The 23793-nt window shown below is 33.6% G+C and overlaps 1 protein-coding gene across 1 annotated transcript in view; it reads right to left on the bottom strand.

Annotated features, from left to right (window-relative positions):
* Nucleotides 1-1557: 1557 nt before the first annotated feature.
* Nucleotides 1558-23793, bottom strand: part of KIF11 (Kinesin- protein 11) — a 110278-nt gene continuing 88042 nt past the window's right edge. Inside the window, exons 3-11 of the mRNA XM_051216196.1 lie at nucleotides 22831-23423; nucleotides 20829-20952; nucleotides 16509-16615; nucleotides 15025-15049; nucleotides 13137-13255; nucleotides 11008-11436; nucleotides 9449-10082; nucleotides 4854-5140; nucleotides 1558-3009 (exon numbers count right to left, since the gene is read on the bottom strand). Of these exons, the coding sequence (XP_051066763.1) occupies nucleotides 2761-3009; nucleotides 4854-5140; nucleotides 9449-10082; nucleotides 11008-11436; nucleotides 13137-13255; nucleotides 15025-15049; nucleotides 16509-16615; nucleotides 20829-20952; nucleotides 22831-23423 (2567 nt within the window). The 3' untranslated portion in view covers nucleotides 1558-2760. The remainder of the gene's footprint in view (nucleotides 3010-4853; nucleotides 5141-9448; nucleotides 10083-11007; nucleotides 11437-13136; nucleotides 13256-15024; nucleotides 15050-16508; nucleotides 16616-20828; nucleotides 20953-22830; nucleotides 23424-23793) is intronic.

The following is a 23793-nucleotide window of genomic DNA, read 5'->3' as shown; positions in this document are numbered from 1 at the left end:
GCTTTACAAGATGAGATCAACAGACCAGACTCCTTACGGATAGGTCGTGCACAGACCAAATATCGACGCTACGGATCGTCGAACAAACAATTGAATGGAACTTGTCAGTTTACATCAACTCCCTTGATTATGAGGCGTTCGACAGTGTGGATAGCACCTTATGGAACCTTCTTCGACACTATGGTGTACCTGAGAAAATCGTCGACATCACCCAGAATTCATACGACGGATTACACTGTAAAGTGGTGCATTGAGGACAGCTGACAAATGATTTCCAAGTGAGTACCGGAGTCAGACAAGGCTGCTCACTCTGGCTCTTTCTCTTTCTTCTGGTGATTGACCGGATTATCAAGACCTCTACATCTGAGGGGAATCACGGAATATGATGGACAGCTCGAATGCAACTAGATAAATTAGACTTCGCAGATAACCTAGCTCATCTATTCGACACACACCAACAAATGCAGGTGGAGATAGCCAGTGTAGCAATGGTCTCTACATCAGTAGACCTCAACATACACAAGAGAAAAAGCAATATTCTCAAATACAACACAGAGATCACAAAGTCAATTACACTTGATGGAGAAGCCCTGGTAGAGGTGGAAACTTCCAAGTACCTGGATGGTATCATCAATTAACAAGGAGGATCAGATGCAGATGTACATGTAAGGATTGGCAAAGTAAGGGCAGCATTCCTACAGTTGAAGGACTTATAGAACTCAAAACAACTGTCAACTAATATCAAAATCAAAATCTCCAATACGAATATCAAGATAGTCCTACTGTACAGAGCTGAACCTTGGAGAGATACCACAACGATCATCAAAAATGTACAAGTATTTATAAACAGATGTCTACGCAAGATACTCAATGTCCATTGACCGAATACCATCAACAACACCCTACTGTGGGAGGGAACAAAGCAGCTTCCAGATAAACAGGAAGTCAGGAAAAGATGTTGGAAGTGGATGGGGCATACAGTAGGGAAATCATTAAACTGAATCACAAGGCGAGCCCTAACGTGGAATCCTGAAGGGAAAAGGGGAAGACCAAGGAATACACTGCGTCGAGAATTGGGAGCAGACATAAGGATTGATGGCAACTGGAAAGGACTGCCCAGGACAGAGTTCGATGGAGAATGCCTGTGAGCGGCTTATGCCCTCCATGAGGGGTAACAGGTGTAAGTAATGTCAATAATTTGAACCACACACCAATAGTTCTTAGTAGCTGAAACAAGCACCTTGATTGAGATAAATGAGAACGTAGGAGCGCGGATTAATTACAATGACCAAAGTATCAATTCGTGATAAAGAAAAGATATTACTGAAATATCTCGGGTGCTTCAAAGAGGTAATAACATAAATTTTTAAAGATATTGAATCAGGATGCAAGCAGTACTAGATATAGGATATGACAAACGGTTATCACAGTAAATTTTATATGAATCACTATATGTAATTCGGAAGAAAAAGAAAATTACCTATCATCGAAATTAAATTCCACTGATTTATGATCAAATGGAAAACAGATTTATAATCAGAATTCTAACAACTAAGTGGTTTACAAGACAACAATATATTTTGATAATAAAGGGATCGTTTACAAAAACACAATCAACAGACAAAATAAAAAGTATAGCATAATTTGATAAGTTTTATACAGGCCATACATGATGAAAACAACCATAATAATGATAATGCTTACATTTAGTTTGGTATAGATGTAGCCAATGCAAAAACAACAAACTATTCAAACAAACAAAAACTGTGTCTATTTTATCCATAAGTGGGTGCAAATTTTACTTATAGGAAATTTAACTATTTTTTTTTTAGCACAATCCTTTCAGTTTACTTTTAATAAATAAATAAAAAAAGAAGTGATAGAACTTTTCCAAGAAAATAACACAAAATAAAGTTTAAACTGAAATGAAAGTAGAGACGAAAGCAAAGAAATATAGAGATTATAATTTTAATCGAAATAGAACAAAATACTGAAACATAGTTACACTGGTCTATTTGGTTGAAATAATAATAATAATAATGACTGATCAACAGTTGATATACACAATAAACAATCAGTTCACTGAGAATACAAAGACAAAATCATAGTTGTTTTAACAAATTTGAAAAACATACAAAACAAGATATCAACAACGTTATAATAATAATAATAATAATAATAATTTGAAAATGTGAAAATAAAAAATAAATTAATTAGGAATTAATGATTAATTCATATTAACAAAATGACTGTGTTTTAAATAAAATTAGTTATTTCATAAAATGCAATTCAATTAATAATTAACAGTATTTTCTTCTTTTAATTATTTACAGGTGAACGAATATACACAGTTTTTGTATGGTATGACATAGACAGATAGATTGAATTGAATAATTTGAACAAATGAAGATAAATATACTTTAGATAAATGAAATAATAACTTATTTAGCAAATCAGTAATGTAAGAAACGAAATGAATGAATGTAAAAAGAAAAAGTCACTTTATAACAGAATATAGTTACACAATATAAATTAAACAATAAGCTTCGTTTGAATACTATGATTACAATTATGTACATAACAGTTAGATGATACCTAAAAACATGATATATATATATATATATATATATATATATATATATATATCTGAGAAAAATTGTAAACTTTAAGCGGAGGTGGACAAGTGACTAGACAGAACTGGATAATGACGAATAAGTGTGATAAAGATTTGTTAAAGGTCAAGTGTTATTGTTTAAGTTATTATTCAATGAAGTTTTGTAATGTGGATATCGTATTGTTGTTTAGTGATTCCGTAATGGTTTTATTGAAATTTAAATATTCCTTTATACAATCAATGCTCTCATAGTCGATTTTATCACTATTACTATTATTCAATTGGGAAGAAGTATCGGAGGCATTAAAAATAGTAGGTGGTAAAGAAAGATGAGATTCTTTTGAAACTTGTGTAGTCACCAACTCCGATAAGTGCGAATCTGAAACTCCAACTTTCTACACATAAGAATAGAGGAAAAAAATCACATGTTTATCTATGCATGAAATTGTAATTAGAATGAAAAGTACTATAAAGTGATAAGTTTGTCCAAAAGGTGGTGTTGTATACGAAATTGAGAGGACGAAAAGCGAATATCCGGCGCCTTAACCGGGTTGGTGGATATGGGGGGTCCACCTAAGAGAGTTGGAAAACCCTGATTTCAAACCAATGGTGCATATGGGCTCCATGGTGCTGAGAGAACCTATTATTGGTCACGGGCTAGCATTAGAATGCATCTCCTAAATTCGCTCCACCGCCTTGTGGATTAGATCTCTAGATCAAATGCTTGGGGTGTGGCCCACTAAAAAAAACCACCTGCTTCGGTATGGGCGCCTGGGTAGTATTTCAACCCTTCCTTGCATCAATGTTTATGTGCTTAAATAAATAAATATAATAAATAAGTCTAACTAGTACATTCTATTAATATACTTACCTAATGCCTAGTTTTATAATTAAAAAGGCAAGCGGATTTAAGTATGAAAATTATGTTTTGTTACTTTATAAGTGGTATTTGATCTTTCTGTTGAAGCATAAACAGACTGAAAAGTTAAACAGAATATTTCTTTCATCCACATTCTATTATTACAAAAGGAAATAGTGAGGTAAACTAGTCTTAATATCGGATTAGAAATTGTAACTAACGGTATATAGGAATTCAGCTCTACATACGTATGGACTTTTCTGGTCAACGTTTTTTAGTAAGGTTCTTTTCAACATGTCAGTCAGTTGAATTTAATCACTTCAGATTTATAAAGAGAATACAAAAGACAACTTCAGTTTTTTTCGAAATACGAAACAAACAACAAATCATTCAGAAATACATCAAATATTTATATGACAGACATGTACTATGAAAACATATGGTGAAAAGAAGTATCTTGAATTAATGATGAATTACTATAAAAACGTCTGTTAATACTCTCCAACATATTTTTGAAAGGAACGTATGAAGCTGCAGTAATTGGAGATAAAGGTACTCTGAACACAACCCCTAGCAGGCGAGCCCGACGATAACAACTATTTCGATACTGTGGTTGAACATGGCTATCATGACCACTCGATTGGGGTACGGTAGCCAAAAAACAGAATTCTTGAAGTCACATAATAGTAAGCAAGTTGATTAAGTAGCATTAAAACCAAAAATGGAAGATTTAAATTTCAAGAGGAAAATCTTATTATCACAGAGTGACGGCAAGCAAGGTATTTTCTAAAAACGACCAGTCTATTCAGTGATTTTGCCTTTCTAATGACAGTAGAAATGGTCAGCGAGATTCACACTCCACGAGTTTTTTTTATCCCTGTGATAAGAATTGAAAAGTACGGGTCCAACAGAACAATAAATGTTTAGAAAAAGATTGTGTGCAGCTGAGTTCGAAAAGTTATTTCTATGGCTCTGATGTTATCTTTTCAGGTTAACAAGACGTTCAACCAGTAATCCAGTATCCCTTGCAGGTCGCACAAGCAATGTTCTAACACAATGTGAGCAATCAATTTTCTGCACATCTCTAAAATTGACCGACTTCGTCCTGTTTATAACAAAAATCATCAATTTATGGATATTTACACACTAATACAAAATTTGTCAAAATACAAATTCAATCTACTGATTATAATTAACTTTATTTATTCTTGTGTAAAGAAGAAACAACTTTAAAACTCCATGGTAAATTAAAAGATTTCAAACAAATAACTCAATGAGAAATTGCAAAGAAATACTACAGATAATGAAATAAATACATATTACGGATATTAACAATTGCACAGAAAATGTTCAGATTATCATAAATCAACTTGAACCTACTGTTGTCGTCTCACATATCGATTGCTCATTAACATCATCATTACTGTTATCAAGATTGTTTTGGTCTTTATCACAACTAACTGCCAATGATAGTTGTTCAGATAATTGCCCTTGATCTGTGGCTTCTGAATTGGAATATGACAGAGGAAAATCTTGATTAGGCATAGAATCCATATCGTAAATGGTTGTAGACAGTTGGGAGTCAGCAGAAATATGATTTTGATCCAAATGAACAACAGTAACAGGAATATTTAAATCGATCACTTCAACATCATTTGACAAGTAATCTGTGTAGAGCAATAGATAAGATAAATCGCATTGTCGAATGATTTGTAGAATTTTATGGTGTGAAGAGTAATTATTATGAACCACTGTTGTGGAAGTAGCCTATGAAAAACTATCAACACTAACACAAACTAGTATTAAGAGTATGGATAACGAGACTAAGGATTTAGTGACTCACAATTATTGCGATTAAGAAGAGGATTAGTAAGGACAATCACTCCATAACTACAATCCGACAGTAAAACATAAGACATTGCACTGCAGTAATATACATTTTATTTTTAAGGCTGGAATATGTAGAGAGAGATATACGAAGGAAAATGGATAGAGTTAATACTGTTAAAAACGTCAAATGTGGCGGAAAACAGGTGAAATCTTTGGCTAAGTCAAACGACTGATTACGAAAAATACTGTTTATCAAAGAAGTTCTGTCTGTTATTTATTGCTTGCCAAATATAATTACTGAAGGGATGAATGGGGCATAGCGTATTAATTGATAGGTGAATAAGAAGTTAAGAAGTTAGTAAAATTTCATTCTAAAATACCATGTTTGAGGGACTTGAGTAATCAAGTACAAAGAGGAATAAAAGCAGAAATACGCTTGAAGAGTTTAGTTATTAAAAAAATATCTGCTTCTTATGTACGTTACAATTACCGTCTCTTATATTATTGAGTGGTGATGGTAACACGAAAATATTGCATCCTTGTAAATAAATACTATTCTTTAGCTGTCTCGTTGAATATTTGAGGGAAAAGTTGTGGGATATCGCCAGACATTGTTGGTAGTTCTGTTAATTTACTTTAAAAATTCTTCTATTTCTCGTAAACTTTGAACTTTCCACCCCTACTTTTCAGTGGTTTATTTTTTGGTAATTTAAACTTTTAGTACATCAAGCTACTTTTCCTCTCTTAAGATAACCTGCTAAGTATTCATAGGTGTTAAATTTATGAAAATGATTAAAATTTCAAATTACGGGCGTCCCTCTAATACGAAGAAAAGCTAATGAGAACTCGATAGTACAGCCACTGACATACATGATGCTTCACAAATTACCCCCAAACAACGAAACCTATGAGTAAGACAAGAGTTCAGAGAAAGCTTGATATTCCAGAAGTCAAAACTAAGCTATAACAACACATTTTGATAAAACAATAAGAAAATGGAGTTAAAATATTCGCGCTACACATTTCGAACAGTTTGGTCATGCATATTTGTCAAAACATTTTATATGAAAACTAATAAAGGTCGATTAAATAAACATCCAAAACTGTAAATAAAGCAGAGAAAAGTTAATATCGGAATAATGAAGATTTATCACACCACCTTTGGCCGTAAAGTGGCTTAAAGATTATCAGGATAGATTCAAGGTTGTCTCTAAACATAAAGGTTTGAACTTGAGAATAGTTAGTTTCTATAAACCTAAGAATTCGTCCTTGACGACGCCTATAAAGTGCTTCAAAAGCTATTTTGATGACCTTTATTAATTTTCATGTAAAATCCCTTAACAAATACATGTGTGACCAGACTTTTCGAAATGTATAGTGCAAATACACCACTTTTCAGAACAACTCCGTCTTCTCATCCTATCAAAATATACGAAAGGAACTGTTTAAAACTCTAGGAACTTAGCAACAAAACGCAACCTTGGGACACAGTAAAATCAGCATACTAATAGTCAGAAGACAGGGAAGGTCGTGTAGAAATATGAATTACCAAATATATTATTGCATACACATAGTTCCCTTTATTATCTTAAATAGAGCAAGAACAAAGATTGGTGCAAAATAATATGAATTCATTTTATTTCGTTAGGTTCTCATCAGCTGCTTACAACCTAAATTATTTGAAATTCAAATTATTACAGATATTGACATATTTATACATAAGAGTGTGATTAAGGATCAATACATGTGTATGATGATGTAGCAAAGATTCAGATAGAGTTAATGAGCTCATAAAATGTTTGATTCGAATAAATAAATAAAGTTTGAGAGGGAAAGTTCTGGAACATTGAAATAGTGATTAGAACTCATGAAAATAGATTAATGGTAATAAAGAAAATATGAATTGAAATCAATCAGTTATGTATGATGTAATTTATATTTCAGAAAGAGTTGCAATAATGACGTAATAAATAAATAAATAGGAGCAAATGAATAGAAAGAGTGGGGGTTATTGTTACCAGGGTAAAGAAAGATTTATTACTGTCTCTTTTTGTATACATAGATCTGGTTTTAAACGTTTGATTGCTAACGCTTCAGCGAATTTCAAAAGGTTCGAGTTTGATTGTTTGTTAATCACCTTGAAGGACTTCAGTATATCAGCTTTATGTCCTGTATCAAGGAGATGTCTTGCGATAGCACTGTTGAATGCAGTTATCATTGGTGGATAGAAACGAACATATATTGAAAAAAAAACTAGATAACCCGAATTCGCTTTGGCAAACAGATTTTCTTGAAACAGTATGAAATATCTTGAGATGTTTCGTTTCTTCACTTTCAACATCAAATATCTGGGATCTATCCGTGAATGATGTAAGCTTACACCTTATCTTACCATATCAGAAATATAACTCTAGTTATGGTTTTAATCCGTATTTCGTTCCAATCATTTATCAGAATTTAAAAATACCACAAACTATTTTATGATAGAAAAATTTTGAGTAGGAAAAAAGTATAAAAAGTGGACCTGAAACGAAATTTACAAAATTGTTTAAAGTAAACAAAAGAGGGCTTTGATATATCTCAATATGTATGGATAAATACTAAAAAAGCTCAGTATTGTTTATTCCTCTGCCTATGAACAAGAATTTCTAATTGTAATGATTTTAAATATTTAAAGCTAACCACATTATTAACAGGTGGATGAGTTACTCAATTCATAGATTTTTCAGTCATTTTTTAATACTTTGAATGATTTCCTTTAGTCTTCAATTACTAACAACAGATGATAAACGTTAACCTGAAAATTGAAAAATCATTTCACACAACAGTTGTCAGTGGATGATATCGTTTAGCTGAAGTTTGACACTTTGACGCCATTTAAATCTAACCGCTATCACTATGCCTTAACGAGATGTAGTATCTTTCTAGTGTTTCAGTAAATTTATTGCATAAAATTCCATACAGATATAAATTTTATTTATTTTATTTTATTTGAACACATATATATTGGTACAGGAGTGCGCCAAATATATATGCGCCACACAATTTCAGTTCATTAATTGCGTGTGGGCTGCGATACTGCCCGGGTGCCCAGACCGCAGCAGGTGGTTATCTTAGGGGGGCACACCCCGAGCCTTTGACTTAAAGGTCTAACCCACAAGGCAGTGGAGCATCGTAAGGAGATGCAGTCCCATGGTAGCCGGTGACCGAAAATTGGTTCATACGCCATTTGTTCCCGCAGGATACTGGTGCCCATGTGCACCATAGATTTGGAATCCGGTTAAAGCGCCGGACATTCGCTGTTCGTCCTCTCATTTTCGTAAACAACACCCCCGCCACGAGAAGGCAGTGAGTAGGACTTCCCTGGCAGAGGCTGTATACGCGCGGCCGTGTGAGAGTATTTCGAGAGGGAGGGCGAACCCACCCCGATCTCGGCCATACCAGGGCATTTGGGGGGTGTAGTGAACGAGAACAGCAGTTGGTATAATCAAATGTATTTGAACACAAATTAAAAAATCTCATAGTAAAATCTGGGAACCATACAGAACAAACTTGATTTGCAAAATGTCAATCAACTGTCCCATTCTTCATTGTTCCTTCATTCCCACACTAATCAATCACTGTTCTCGTTCTCTTTTCTTCGGTCTTCTTAACCATCTGCCGCCAAACATTTCACTTTCGATTGATGATAAATACTACTTACATCTGTCGACATCAGTTGCACACACCACATAGGTACGAAAAAAGGGACAAATATCCCGTATAAAACAGAGCGTAATGAAATTTACTGATCAAACACAGATCTTATCCTCTAAAGGATTGATAATAAAGGTCACCAGCTAAAATATTTGAAACAAACAAATCTATAAAAACGGCAACAGATTTCATTCCTTTTATGCTACAAGAGTAAAAACAGACCGGTGGTACATACATAAAATGATAAAGTTAAACATGCACGTAAATACAAAGGAAAGTATGGTGAAAAAATGTGATTATTTTAGATGTGTTAAAGGTTTATATGTTGTTAAAACCACCGAAGAAGAAAAATATTTTGGAAGTGTTGTCGTTTACTAATTTTAAGAAGTTTCTTTCCAATAAGACTAAATAAAGGTACACATACATAATATGTATTGAAAATGATTTACCTGAAACTGGCTGACAGTTTGTTGATACACCATCATAATGTGAAGAGAAGTATACAGTCCCTTCATCACTTTTACTGGTACTATTATTATTCACAATATAAGCACATGAAGTTATATTGTTTGCTAGCAATGCAGAATCAATATCAGTCGTGGAAAAATTCTGGGATATTGAAGAATTTATTTGAATATGATCACTGTTTTTATTCTCATTTTTGTTATCATTAGATGAACAAATTTCATCTGTTGTATATTCGTAATTTGATTCACAATTAGTAGACATGATAGTATGATTAAAATTTATTTCATTGGAATTATTATTATTTGTTTGAGTTAATTCAACTGGTGTACCTGTCATATAATATAATACACCATCGGAACTCATAACAGGATATAGTTGAATAAAAGAATACGGTGTTAAAGATTCATGACTAAATGACAAGTCACAATTTGTAGTTATAGCTTTAGTTGTATGTAGCTGATTGTCTGAACAACAAGAAACTGGATTTTCTATTGATGAATTAACTACAACATTAGATATGAGGGAATCAGTAGATACTAGACTAGAATTATGTGCATCAGACGACCATGGAATAGGGTAGACTTGAACACCGGGAATAGAAGAATCATTTGATAACTATTAATTCCAAAAAAAGAAACTTTATTAACTTGCAAAATCTTAACGGAGAACTATATATTTGTATAGAATTTATTAGAAAAAGTCAGTACCAGTAGTGATCTGAAAGCTCAGTTGTAGTATCTTTACTAGTGACAATGAGTGACATCGGTTTGGACTGTACGAGGAGCATCAATTCCTTCAAGATTGTAGATATACCTTATTGACGGATGCTAACTTCTAGACACAGGGCTTACTAACAACTGCCCCAACAACTTAAAATCAACGAAAATTAATGTGCTTAAAAAAGAAACACAATTCAGCATGGCAGTCAGTACAATTATATATACCAAAAGAGCACTGATATTGTTATGATGAACTATGTTAGAGATTTTACATTGGTACACAATATGTTACGTGCTAACTCGACTTACCACTTGAGCTAGAAGAAAAGAGTGAAAGAAAAAGTCTATTGGGCTACTAAACAATATGCATAAATAGTCACATATATGTACATGACCTTTGAAAATGAATTAGTTTCTTAGCTAATGATATGCATTTGTCCTTAAGGTTATATACTTGGTTGTCATCAAGTGACCCTCTCGTCTGAAGAAACAGCCTTGGAGTGCTTCCAGGTCTTGAATGGTAGTCTAGTTTCAATTGACTCATGATCTCAATCACTGATAACACATATAAATCAAAGAATTGCATGTTAAGAATAGATTCAACGCATCAACGGAGGTAGACTGTTAACATCAATTTTTAGAATCATCACATGTAGCATTCTATGGGTGTCAAACAATGAACTCTATGGTTTAAAAGGAGATAGGAAAAATCTATGCATACACCAAATGCTGGTGTCTCGATAAAATGAAGTGTAATCTGATCTGCTAAAACAAAACACAGCAAATAGTTAAAATGATTGCATTTGTAATTTACTACTTACATTTTGTGACGTATCACTACTGTTACATGTAGTGAAAGAAATCTGGGAGGCATAAGCTGCTGCAACAGTGAGTAAATGCGGTGGTTTATTAACTGTATCACTTGTGTTGACCATAGAATCATAAATTACATGATTATTTATATTCATACTATCATTTTGGTTATCAGGATTATTATTTGCAGAGTGGAGAACAATGTTGGCTGAATTTGGATGAATATGCAGATTCCCGTTCGACGTATAATTTGATGAATATTTGCATAGTCCAATAGAAGTATTATTACCACCATCGTTCTTATTGACTTTTCTTGCCAATAATGAATTTTGTTCAGATGAAAATAAACTGTTAGTCTGACGACGAGCATTTCGACGTTTTGGTTTTAGATCCAGCAATGAAAACTGCATGGATGATTGCTTATTACACGGTTTAGGCTACATTTTCGTTCCATTTTTTTGGGAAAAAGCAAAAAGTAATAATAAATACAAGGTACGATGAACAGTTAAACATCTTTCTAGTGAATATTCAAAATTGAACAGGGCTAGGCTGATAGCTTCATAACATTGTAATCAGTTTCGATCCAGTTTGTAATGGTTTAGATTACCCCATAGTTGATATTTTGACTGAAATTTTACCAGTCTATTCTATGTAAAATTGCAAATAATTATTCAGTCAGTCAGCTACAACGTAGGACCAAGCACAAATATGCATCGGTTCAAGTTGCCACATCTCATTAGTACAATAAGATGAACATCAAGTTAATAATAGTTACTACGATGATAGTAATATATAAAAGAAAGATTGTGTATAAAGATATAATACAAGAAGAAAGAACTAGTTCGTAAAAAGAAAGGTATAAAGCAGTTTTAATCTCACGGTTTAAGGGCAGACATATCTAAGAAAATCTTTTTAAATAAAACTAAGTAACTAATTTATGATCAAATAATCATTATTTTTTATAAGTAATAAGATATAACAATAAACAATGAATCAGAAGAGTTTGGTTTACAATTAGACATGAAAAACAATTGTTTGATAAATACTTATTAAACTTATTCAAACTAATTCACCAAAAAATAACCTTCCATGTTTCATATCTTTGTTTTAATGATTATTTCTTCAGAAAATCCCCTAAAAGTATTTGGATAAAATAAAAAGCAAACTATTTATTCCTCATCATATCTCAAATAAAGCAAGTTTGTGAGTGTGTGAGAGATAAAAATCTAAACAAAATATGTTTGTTACTATAGATGTGCTGTGTGCTACTTATATCTGTCGACATAAGTAACATATGTAAGACCAATTGGAAGTGGAAACCCTATCAGTAGAAGGCTAAGAATATCAAGTTGAAGAGAATAGCAGGGAAAATAGAAAGAAATAACGAATAGGAAGAATCATACAGATTGTGAAGGATAAATGATGGAATTTCGCAAATGAAGTATTCAATGTATGGTTCTCATATTTTCCAAGAGATTCTGTAATTTTATGTTAAAATATATATTCGTTGTCCCCACCTGTGTTCTCGTTCATTGCATAGAGACAAAAAATTACTACAGCAACGATTTTTGTCATAAATGGTTGTAACAACAAAATGTCACGATGTTGATTCACAATACTTTATAAACCATTTGTCAACAGAAAAATTATACTTGATTACGGTTTGAATACACGGAATAAGTTATTTTTAAATCGACGGCAAGTAGATGAGCTAATATATTGATAAATTACATGATATAAGGTACAAACAAGTGGTTAATTTCAATGTTTACAAGGAAATGATGAATAATATCATCAAGGTAGAAACTAAAACACCAGTAATGTGTGTTATCGTTGTTCTAAGTTACCTATATAAGTTCTCTTACAAGTGTGAATTGAAGAACTATAATCTATAGTTTAATGATACTACAATATCATACTGACATTTGACATAGTAACACATATAGTACGATAATATAAATTATAATGATGAAATCCAAACTAACTAAACAGTACAACTAGATCACTACTTCTAAACTGTTTGAAAGTATAATAAACCTTCTTTATGGGTTAACGGACAAATGGTAATTATTATCATTACATTAATTAAAAAATGCATTAAATGAACGTAGAATACAGTAATCATTATGATACTCACTAGAATTGTACGATATCGAGATTCAATGATGTTTTCTTTACGATGATTATTATTATTACTATCAAGTAAATCATTCCTATAACTATTAACTGTATCATTAGATCGCGTGGACTTTTTGTCTAAATTTAGCAACGAAAAAAGATAAAAACAATTTTCTTTAACTAATTTCTAGGTAAAATCCAAACTGGAGTATATGATACAATTTCAGTAAGTAATATAATTATAATTCGAAATTTATTCATGTAACTCGATAGGGCAAATTTCTTTCAACATAAAATGAGTTAATTAAATCTGTGCAAAGAAATAAGCAATTGAACGTAGTGATTAAGAAAACATAGTTCAGATTTTAAAATGTTATTCATTCTGTCGGATTTAAGTGAAAAACGCGCTTGCCTTTTAAATCATCAAGTTTGATTGTATAGAAGATAGTGTTATGTGACTAAGCGTTATTTGACTAGAATTTATCTTATTCAAATCAACATAGGGAAAACTTTATAAATGAATCTACATAAAGAACTACATACATAAGGTTAAAAAGAATAATGAAATGTGTAGATATAGTTGTAGATTACTCGAGTAACAAACTTCTATTTAATAAACTGACAATTTCATTACTAGTTAAAGAATATATTTTACATTATAGAGTTTAAGAAAAGATCATTATTTATGATGTCGACAGCCACCTCTTTAGAAGTAAGATACATTATCTCCCTTAAGATGGGACAAACTATATATTGTATTAAGGTAGAGATGTAGGAAAGTTATATTAACTGGATCATTAACCACAAGTCACTCCCCATACCTCTGTTTAGACCAGTTTGGCCACCTGAAAATGAGTAAGGTATGATTACTTTCATTCATTTTTTTAGCAAGACAGCTTCTTACGCAGTTATATTTTTCCTATTTGTCTGGTTGAGTTCATAGTAGTTGAATTGGAATGTACAAGGAAGTGAAACACATTATTTCACGTCTAATTTTTGGTCGGAAAAATAAGTATTTAAAAGGATTACTTGTCAGTGCTTTCGTAATTCACTGACAATTATGTCATGTGCTTAGATGCATTTGATTATTGAAGATGGTCAATGATTCGAGTTCTTCACGCTATCCAACTAGATTTGACTTTAGGTATGTGTAGACAACTCATTTTACACTGATATTTTATAGACCAGACTTGAAAGGTACTATTTGAAACAGCATAGGAAAGTGGATTTCTAAATATAAGTTTTCAAACTAAAGGAAAGCAGCTTGTGACCTTCAAAACTGCGACTCTGTTAGAAGAGAATAAATTTCTTCATATATCAGTGTGCGAAATTGTACGCTCCTAAGGAGACCTTGAGATAACTAGTTTTCTTTAATAAACGTTAGTTCTTCCATAACTACATAACTGGAATAACTTTTTTCCACTCCATACTATCGCGCTGGCCTTGGTTCTTATTTGATTGGCTATTCTCACTTCTAATTTACTAGTTTTATGGGGTCCAAAGGTCATTTTCTATTGCTATATACTAAGAGTTGTTATATTTCAAGTTTGACTTAGTTAAATATCATGCTTTTTGTGTTGCGTACCGCGTTGCGTTGGGGATAATCGTTGAAGCATTGTGCGTCAGTTGCCTGATCTATGGAGTTCGTATTAAATCCCATTAGTATTAGAAGAATCTCGTATTCGTACGCAGAAATCGCCATAAGCCTAAATCATAAACACCACATGCACTCAAGAAGTTCATATGCATTGCCTATCGTTCTATCTATGAAGGTAAAATATGCATTTCCGAGAAGGAGGTTGAAACAGAACCCTATCATGAACAGTCATTTTTATAACACTTCTAATAATAATATTAGTGATAACAAGAGAGTTGATATGAAGAAATAAAGTTAAATAGTTACTTACTTGATTTATGCGCTCTTGCATGGATCTACAATGAACATAGACAGAATTTAGTGGATAATTTAGAAATCCTTCTTGAAAATAGTGTGAATATAAAACAAGCCAAGTTTCATTCAATTTAGTCATTCATAATAGTTACTTTACATTATTCCCTATACCCTAGCCCATAAATACAACAGAGAACTTTAAATTATAAATAACAGAACTGCATACACTAAACACAAACGTACACTTATTATGCAGTAAATAGAAATAACATCATTTCTAGACTTTAGTTATCACAATCCTCTTGCCTTAGGGGATCATGGTAGTACTATCAAAGGTGTTACCCATTACTTGACGCATTATCCAAACAAAAGTATCAAGTGTCCACGCAACAAAATTATTGATGAGTTATGCAAGCAAAAAATAAATATAAATACATTTGTAACAGAGTCGGTATATCTCTTGAAAAGATAGCTAATTGAGGAAAACAGCGAAGTTTATTCATAATTACTCATCAACAAATTTGTGTATGGACTGAAATACTGCTTGAGTACTCAGACCTGAGAAAGTGGTTTTCTTAAGGGGTCATTCCTCGAGCCTTTGACCTAGAGGTCGGATCTATATGACAAACGGGAAACACTAAATTACGTCTTACGTTAGCCAATAGTCAGAAACAGATTCATAAGCCAAGTTTCTTCAGGGTCATGAAGCGTTTGTACACTACTGGCTTGAAATCAGCATTTCCTAACTCCCTAAACCGAACAACCTGGAAATAAGCACACTCATTACTTTGAAACAGGTTCATGAATTTACTTTGACTCGTTCCGCAACTTCATTATCTCTGCGACATTCTTGTTAGTACACTCTTACATAATAGCACTATTTCACTAGATATACAGGACAAACTGTATTCATCTTGATCATATTGAGCATGTAGTCCTACTATTTTGCATAATAAGCTCATATAAGATAGTGAGAACAATTCATTAATAATCCACTCAATTAAAACATGATAAATATCATTAATAATTCTCTAGAGATTAGTATTATAAACTAGCGCTACTGTATAAAAAGACTGAAATAACTGATAAAAATGGCATTATCGTAAGTAACAACAAACAGAACTTAACCACTGCACTTGTCGCTTTAGAAGAAAAACCACCATGATAATAGAGGATACATTATTAAACGTCATAATAGATAGACATTTTGGGGTAAATTACTTTTATAAATACAGCTGCAACTAGTGATAAAATGATATTTAGTAGAACAACATCATAGTAATTGACGTTACTTCTCTTAATATACAATTAATCATAATGCTGGTGTGTTCAGATGCCAAATATTAATTTGATAAATATTTACTGAAACTATTTGAAGTTTTCCAATCAATCATTAATTTTCCACATTATACAAAACAAGACTAAATATGGAAGTGATAAGTGTAACTAAAAATACAGTTCTAATGCAATGAAAACGCCATTCGAAAATTGTTAAATTACTTTGTATGCCTGACTGGTAGCAAAACTACGATTGCACTGAGAGCACATAAATTCATAGTTTACAGTGGTGGATGAATATTTCTCAGGTGAATGGCCATCTAAATCAACTAAATAAAAAAATTAGCCGAAAAAAATGAAAAAAAAAACGAAAGATAATCAGCAGAAGTAATCTTTTTTTGGTATTTGTGAGATAAACGGCATCCCCAATTGCATAAATTAGGCTACATGTGACAACATCGATCTCAGTGATATATATACACTCATTATTTACATATGTTTAAATTGTGTTAAACTACTATTCTATACTTTTATCAGCCGACTTCATTAGTTTCACTTAGACGTAACCATTATATTCGGTTTTCTATTAAAATCAGAGTTGGTATTTACACTCCTTAGTAGATCATACTGTTGTTGCTGCGCTGATGTGGAAGGTGGGGACTTGAAGTGATACAAATTTGTGCTCTATTGAATATATATAAATTATTATTTATTCCCTAGCATTACATTATCTATTTACTTTCATCCATCGCGGAGACTTGATTTTCTACTCTACAGTACGAATGAATTGTTTCCTTATTTTATGTGCAACATTTCATTATAATTGCTGTATACTACAAACATAACACAAAGGTACATAAACGTACTTTCGTAGCCTAGGAGAAGCATATATCTATTAAGATATCAAGATATCAGTAAGTTTTATTTATTGGAACACATAAATACTGGTAAAAGAATGCGCCACACAAAACAATTAGAATTTAAGGGGAAGGAAAAAAAAGAGAGAATAATAACGAAGAGATTGACGTAAGGTGGTGTAATAATAATAATGGTAAAAATGGGGGAACGGAAAGGTACAATCAGAAGAAATCTTTCAGTTAAGGGAGAAACAACCACTTTTTATGAAGAAAGTAAAAGAACGTTACAGCAGGATCGCCACTGACTTCTATTCTGACCCATATCTGATAACGTCTCTAGCCACTGTGTAGCACCATCTCTACGACCCCAGCCAAGAAGTCAAGAAGGACCAACGGAAGCCAGTCCTTTGCAGCTTTCTTTCACACCACGACACCATGTCATATACTGACCACCTCTCCGCCTTCTCCAACCAGTCCCAGAGTCGGCAAATGATGCACGACGTGGAATTCTCTGGGACGACATTCGTAGAACATGCCCAAGCCACCGAAGTCGGTGTTTCAAGATGGTGACACCAATTGCATTATCGTCTCTGTGCCCGAACACACGATGCCGAACCTCTGTATTACTAACATGGAGTTGCCACCAAATGTCAGCAATCCTTCAGAGGCAACGATGATCGAACACAGGGAGTCGTCTAACGTCCTCAACTCGGAGAGGCCAGGTTTCACAAGCATAGAGCAAAACTGCTCTCATCGACGCGTTGTAGATCCGACCTTTTACAGCCAGACTAACATCACGAAGGCGCCAAAGGTGGCCCAGATTGGCATAAGCCGCTCTGGCTTTCACTATTAGTGCATTGATCTCATCACTCACACCACCAACAGCACTTATGCAGCTACCCAGATACACGAACTTCTCGACTACTTCTATCTGCTCACCACTTAGGGTGAGTACAGGATTAGAATCCTGCCAATCTTGTAGAAGGACTTTGCACTTTGAAGGTTCAAAGCACATACCATACCTACGGACACTAATTGCCAACTGATTAAGTGCGGATTTCATGGCTTGGGCATTATCGCACAGTAAGACAATATCGTCCGCATACTCAAGGTCGAGAAGTCTTTCTCCGGACAACAGATCCACACCGCCATTACTTACATCAATCAGAGCTGTTTCCAGAATGTCATCGATGGCGAAATTGAAGAAAAATGGTGAGATTGGGCACCCCTGTCTAACCCCACTGCTCGAATGAAACAATGGAGAAAGGTGGTTGTATGCCCTCACTCTGTCTGAGGTGTTTGTATATAGGGCTTCTAGGTTGTTAATAAACTTCTCAGGCACACCCTTCTTCAATAGACAATCCCAGAGAACAATCCTATCCAACGAATCGAAGGCAGCCCTGATGTCAAGAAACACTACGATTGTTGGCCTTTGATAAGTATGGCGGTGTTCTAACATTTGGCTGAGGGTGAAGATATGATCAATACATCCACGACCAGAACGAAAACCAGCCTACTCCTCGCGAGTCAATCTTTCTCGGGTTTTGAACAACCTACGAAGTATGACGGAAGCCAATAGCTTGGACACAATCGGAAGTAGACTTATCCCCCGATAGTTGTTACAGGAACGACGTGTACCCGTTTTAAAGATAGGGACAACTATCGACTCATTCCATGACGTTGGTACACTCTCTAGCTCCCAAACCTTTGTAAACAACGTCGTCAGTTCCTTAGTTAGAAAGTCACCACCATCTTTAAAAAGAGTCGGGGGTAAGTCATCTGGGTCAGGTGATTTGTAGAGCTTCAAGAGTTGGAGTTCCTTGTGGACTTCCTCCTCATTTGGTGGATCAGTCGTCGCCGGTCATGGAGGGCAGGACAGTCTGACCGATGTTGTCGGAGCAGCAGGCCAGTTGAACTGCCCTTCGAAGTAAGTATATCAAGTCAAATCTGCAAATTTTACACCAGTACTAGAGAGAAGCAATTAATAAGACGAAATGCAAATGATTCAAAATAGTAACATTACTGGCCTAAAGAAATTCTAAACAGGAAATATAATTTGAAAAGAATAGATGACAAGAATTAATATTAAAACTCAAGATCTAGAGTAAGACAATAAAAGAAATATTCCCATCACCGTAACCGATTTTGAGACATATCTTCTGAGGTTTACAATTATATATGACAATTATTTAGCTAATACTAAACAGAGAATCAACTGAATGTGTCCAGTTGAGTTTCATTAAAAACAAAAAAGAAGAATATAGGTCATTTGAATAATACGAGAATATCGACTACAGAGTTGATTTAAAGCCTTATTAGCATCTACAAATGTTTAGCAAAACGAATATAGATTATTTGAAGTTCATGATCTCCTTTACTGTTACTGCTACAAGTTTTGATCGTTCTTTAAAACTATACTATGATAAGCTTCAGATTTCAAACTATTATTCACTTCTTAATATTTGATCTAAACAGTGCGCATCCACGATCCCGCACGCGGGATTTGAACCAAGGAAGTTAAGTTTCGCGTGCGAACGCTTAACCTCTAGACCGATGAACCGGCATCCAACGGTATTAATGTCTAACTTCGACCAATCCACGATATTGCGTGACAATCTTTCATTGTCTCCTGTGGATAAATGTCTCACACCCGACACGGTTGAATTCCACTAGCCACGGCTTCGAATCCCGTGTGTGGGATTATGGATGCGCACTGCTGAGTCCCATACTAGGAAAAAAAGGCCGTCCAGTACTTTCAGGTTCTCAATTGTGGTCTAACACTGATCGGTTCATGATGTCAATTAAAACTCAGCGATCTCCAAAACCCTATACTGTTAATCTAAACAGTTAAAAAAATCAAATAGTGTATAAATCAGATTTAGCGATTAAAGTATGAAATAAAATCAGATTTCACTGACATTGAACTGAACATACAGTGAATAGCAACAAAATGTACGCATATTCCAATAATAAATCTAATAAACTCTATAATGTGGTTGAAAAATAATTTTAAGAAATGACGAGTTAGTAGGTTGTGAGTGCTGGATATTGTTACTCAAAACTTGATGTCGATTTGTATGTATTCACTGTGAAATATCACAAAATAACTGCTGTTTTAAATAAATTACATCAATCTGAAATTGACGTTTTGATTCATTTACCGTTAGCTGACTTAACTATCAACGGCTGGAGAAAAGCAAATTCTACTTGCCAGCCAATTAACAACCTAATAATTATGGACAAAATGTTTCGTAAGCTGTACATTTATTAAGTGTACAAAAATGTTTAATTATGTGACTTTCGAAACCATCATTTTCAGTTAGTAACCGCGCCAAGAAGTTCCGAGTCATTCACGTATTGTTTTTATATCAATTATCTAATAACTAACGTCATATTATTTAACCCTTAGTGTTAACAAGAATTAGAATCCAGAGCTTTTTTCCGACTGACTTTAATCAACCTACAATGAATATGAAGTACCCTGAGCTATTTAGTAATTCGGGTTAGTGGTTATAATACAGGTTGATTGATAGGATTCAATCTAGCAACATGAACTAGGAATGAAATTGATCACTATTATATAGTTAAATTGTGCGTATTCTTCATATAACAAACGTAATTTTGAAATAACTTTGAGTAAGAAATTTAGGAAATCGGAAAGCATTTTGTTAAACACTGTAAATACCTGGTTTTTCATCAGACTGATGAGCTGGTGCATGCGATCGAAGAGTGTGACGTTCAAATGCTTTATAACTACTAAAACAACGGTTACAATCAGGGCACTTATGCTTCAAGGAAGAGTTTATTGGCTAAAACGGGAAGAAAACAATAAAGTTATAAAGTGATATAAAGACAAAATAAACAACAAATAATGCATCATCAAAATCATTTACTTTTTAATGGATTTATTGAATTTATGTACATACAAATTCAGTAACTACTGCACATAACAGCCTATCGCTTGAAAAATATGATAACATTAATCCGTTTAAAAAAGGTGGGATAACCACGAATCTTTGCCAATTTTCCGAATATACTGTTATAGCTTGAACCCTTATGAACGAACTATCAAAAACCAATATATATGATTTTATGAACTAAAATTTCTACAACTGTACTAAAAACTATCCACCGACTACCTAAATATGTTAAGTATTAATTATACTCACAAATTTATCGGCTTTAATAAAAACAAAATATTTATCCCGACTACTTTTGAAGCGTAACATTCCATTTAAAAGTTATAAAATTAATTTGTACACACGAGACAGAATAAGGTATTACTAATTTTTTGCATCTCTAGACTTTCTTCATTGTGTTAATGTAAACTGAAGCAACATGGACTGATACGAATATCCATGTATTATATTGTTGCTATGTTCTGTTAGCGGGACATAGATTAGATTAAAGCATATTGGAAAATGCTGATTAGTCATTTCCTAGCTAGTCAGAGCTAGTTTATTATTTATATGTATCTAAACGCGTATACATTGGTACAAGGATGCACCAAATAGATATGCGTCACATAAATCATCCGATTGATGTGAGGGCTGGGATACTGCCCGGGTGCTAGTGGATACTCAGAGAAGACTCTAGAATCTTCGTGTAAAATTATAAACATACATTTTTCTTGTGACTCCTACTTCCACTCAGCCTAGTTTATTTGGAATATAACTGCATTTTCGTTCAACCATGTTCTTACTTGGGGACTCATTGAGTAAGTCAAAGTGTCCGAAGAACACTAAGCAGTAAGAGTAGCTGCGTTGTAATAACAGAAATCATAACATATGGTTATGTCTATTTTTTGTATACTAAATTATCGTTATGTACTAAATGATTTCTTTTTCAGTTTGCTTACAATCTATATATACAATCAACATATATTCAGAAACATATATTTATTTGTTCATTATTTACTTACATTCCTTTTTCTATTTATTTAAATGTATTTTGTTTAAACTAATGAAAGCAACCCATGATGTCGTTGAAGAAAAATTAAAGACAATGCTAAATAAGAACTTTCGTCTAAATTTAAACGAATAGTTTCACAATATTTGGGCGCCGAGTTCATTTGAGACATTAAAAAGAAGAATATATTTGTAAAATCTCAGCGAATGAATGTATCTTGTTATTGAGATTTCAGTACGGGCCTTTCCTGCTTGCAGAATTGAGAAAACGATTGAACTACATTAATAAAATCAGTTCATTTCGTAATCGATAACAGCAACTAGTATACAACATATCAACACCTGACGGCAAATACAAACAGAAGATTAATTGTAGGGAAACTTGGTGTTCGAAGTATAAAAAGAGATCACAAAGAATCCGTAAAACAACGTACATTTATAGTAATATAAACAATCAAGGGTATCGAAATTTAGTGATCTTAACAAATCAGGTGCTATCTGTGGGGTTCGAACGCGCGCTATCCAACTTTACAATCTGAGACGTTAGCAGTGATCTATTAAGGCCGTCACCAAACTTTTTTCAAGACTGAGATATTTACGACCGATCGATCACTGAGTAGTGACCTGGATCACATTTGTCTAGTCCTTTAGATCTGACCGGATTTTATCCATCAAATCGGAATTATGTACTCCGAAGTACAAATTGGGCAAACAAAAGTATAAACCGAAAAATAACCTGTCCAATTACAATCTTCCAGTGGATTATTACAACAAACTTACATCTTTCGGTGAATTAGATGCGGATAAGAATGCCCCATATACCAAAGATGAAGTAGATTCATCGTCCCCACCGGATATACCCACAGGTTTTTCCGGATTTTGAAGTTCTGGAACATTCGGTGCCGTTGTAGGTAGTGGTGGTGAGCTGTTTAAAGTGATCGTAATCTTCTTACGTGTGCAGTTCAATTCTCTTAAAACAGGAGAAACTGGTGACTGTGGGGGACTGATTGAATCAACTGAATTTAGATCGTTGGTAACAGGAGAAGCTTCATCTACATTTGTTGGAGATTTTGATGCATAAGATGTTTGGCAATACAAAGTGTTTAAAATGTCTGAAGTGTGATCTTCTTTAGTATCGGAAGCAGCGAAGTTTGAATTATCAGTGGTTAATACTGACTCCAGACCAATATGATTGGAATCATTTGAGTCATCACATGAACATAGTTCTGAATACATTTTGATCTGAATCTGGTGTCTATCAATAAGGTGAGTTTCAACTAAAGATTCATTATCTGTTCGAAAACCGGAACAAATACGACAAAGATATATAACTGATGGAGTGTTAGGTCGTTCCGTAGTAATATTTTTCTCACCTGTAAACAAAAGAAGGAAGCGCGAACCATAGTCGTAAGGGTTACATTTGCAGAAAAATAAGTGCAAAGAGAAGGATAGGTTTGGCTAGTCCTAACCTTCATACTTAAGTAAGGGAATGGAGTACATATGGACCAAATATATTGAATTAGTGAAAACAATTGTAAGGCTTTGCATTAAGAACGAGTCTTTTTTATCGTATAAAAATCGTCATTCCGTCCTTCAAAAACTAAGCATAATCAAAAAGAATATTTGCAAACGTCTGCGCTATTGTTAATTGAAAACCATGACTGTTTCAAAATCACGGTTATAGAAAATGCTAGATTACAGTTAATTTCGTTGAGACATTGTATATTGACAAGTATGGTTTAG

Source organism: Schistosoma haematobium, chromosome 4 (assembly GCF_000699445.3).
Source record: "Schistosoma haematobium chromosome 4, whole genome shotgun sequence".
Classification (NCBI taxonomy): domain Eukaryota; kingdom Metazoa; phylum Platyhelminthes; class Trematoda; order Strigeidida; family Schistosomatidae; genus Schistosoma; species Schistosoma haematobium.
Note: the sequence above shows the minus strand (reverse complement) of the source record. Positions and strands in the feature narration are given on the sequence as shown.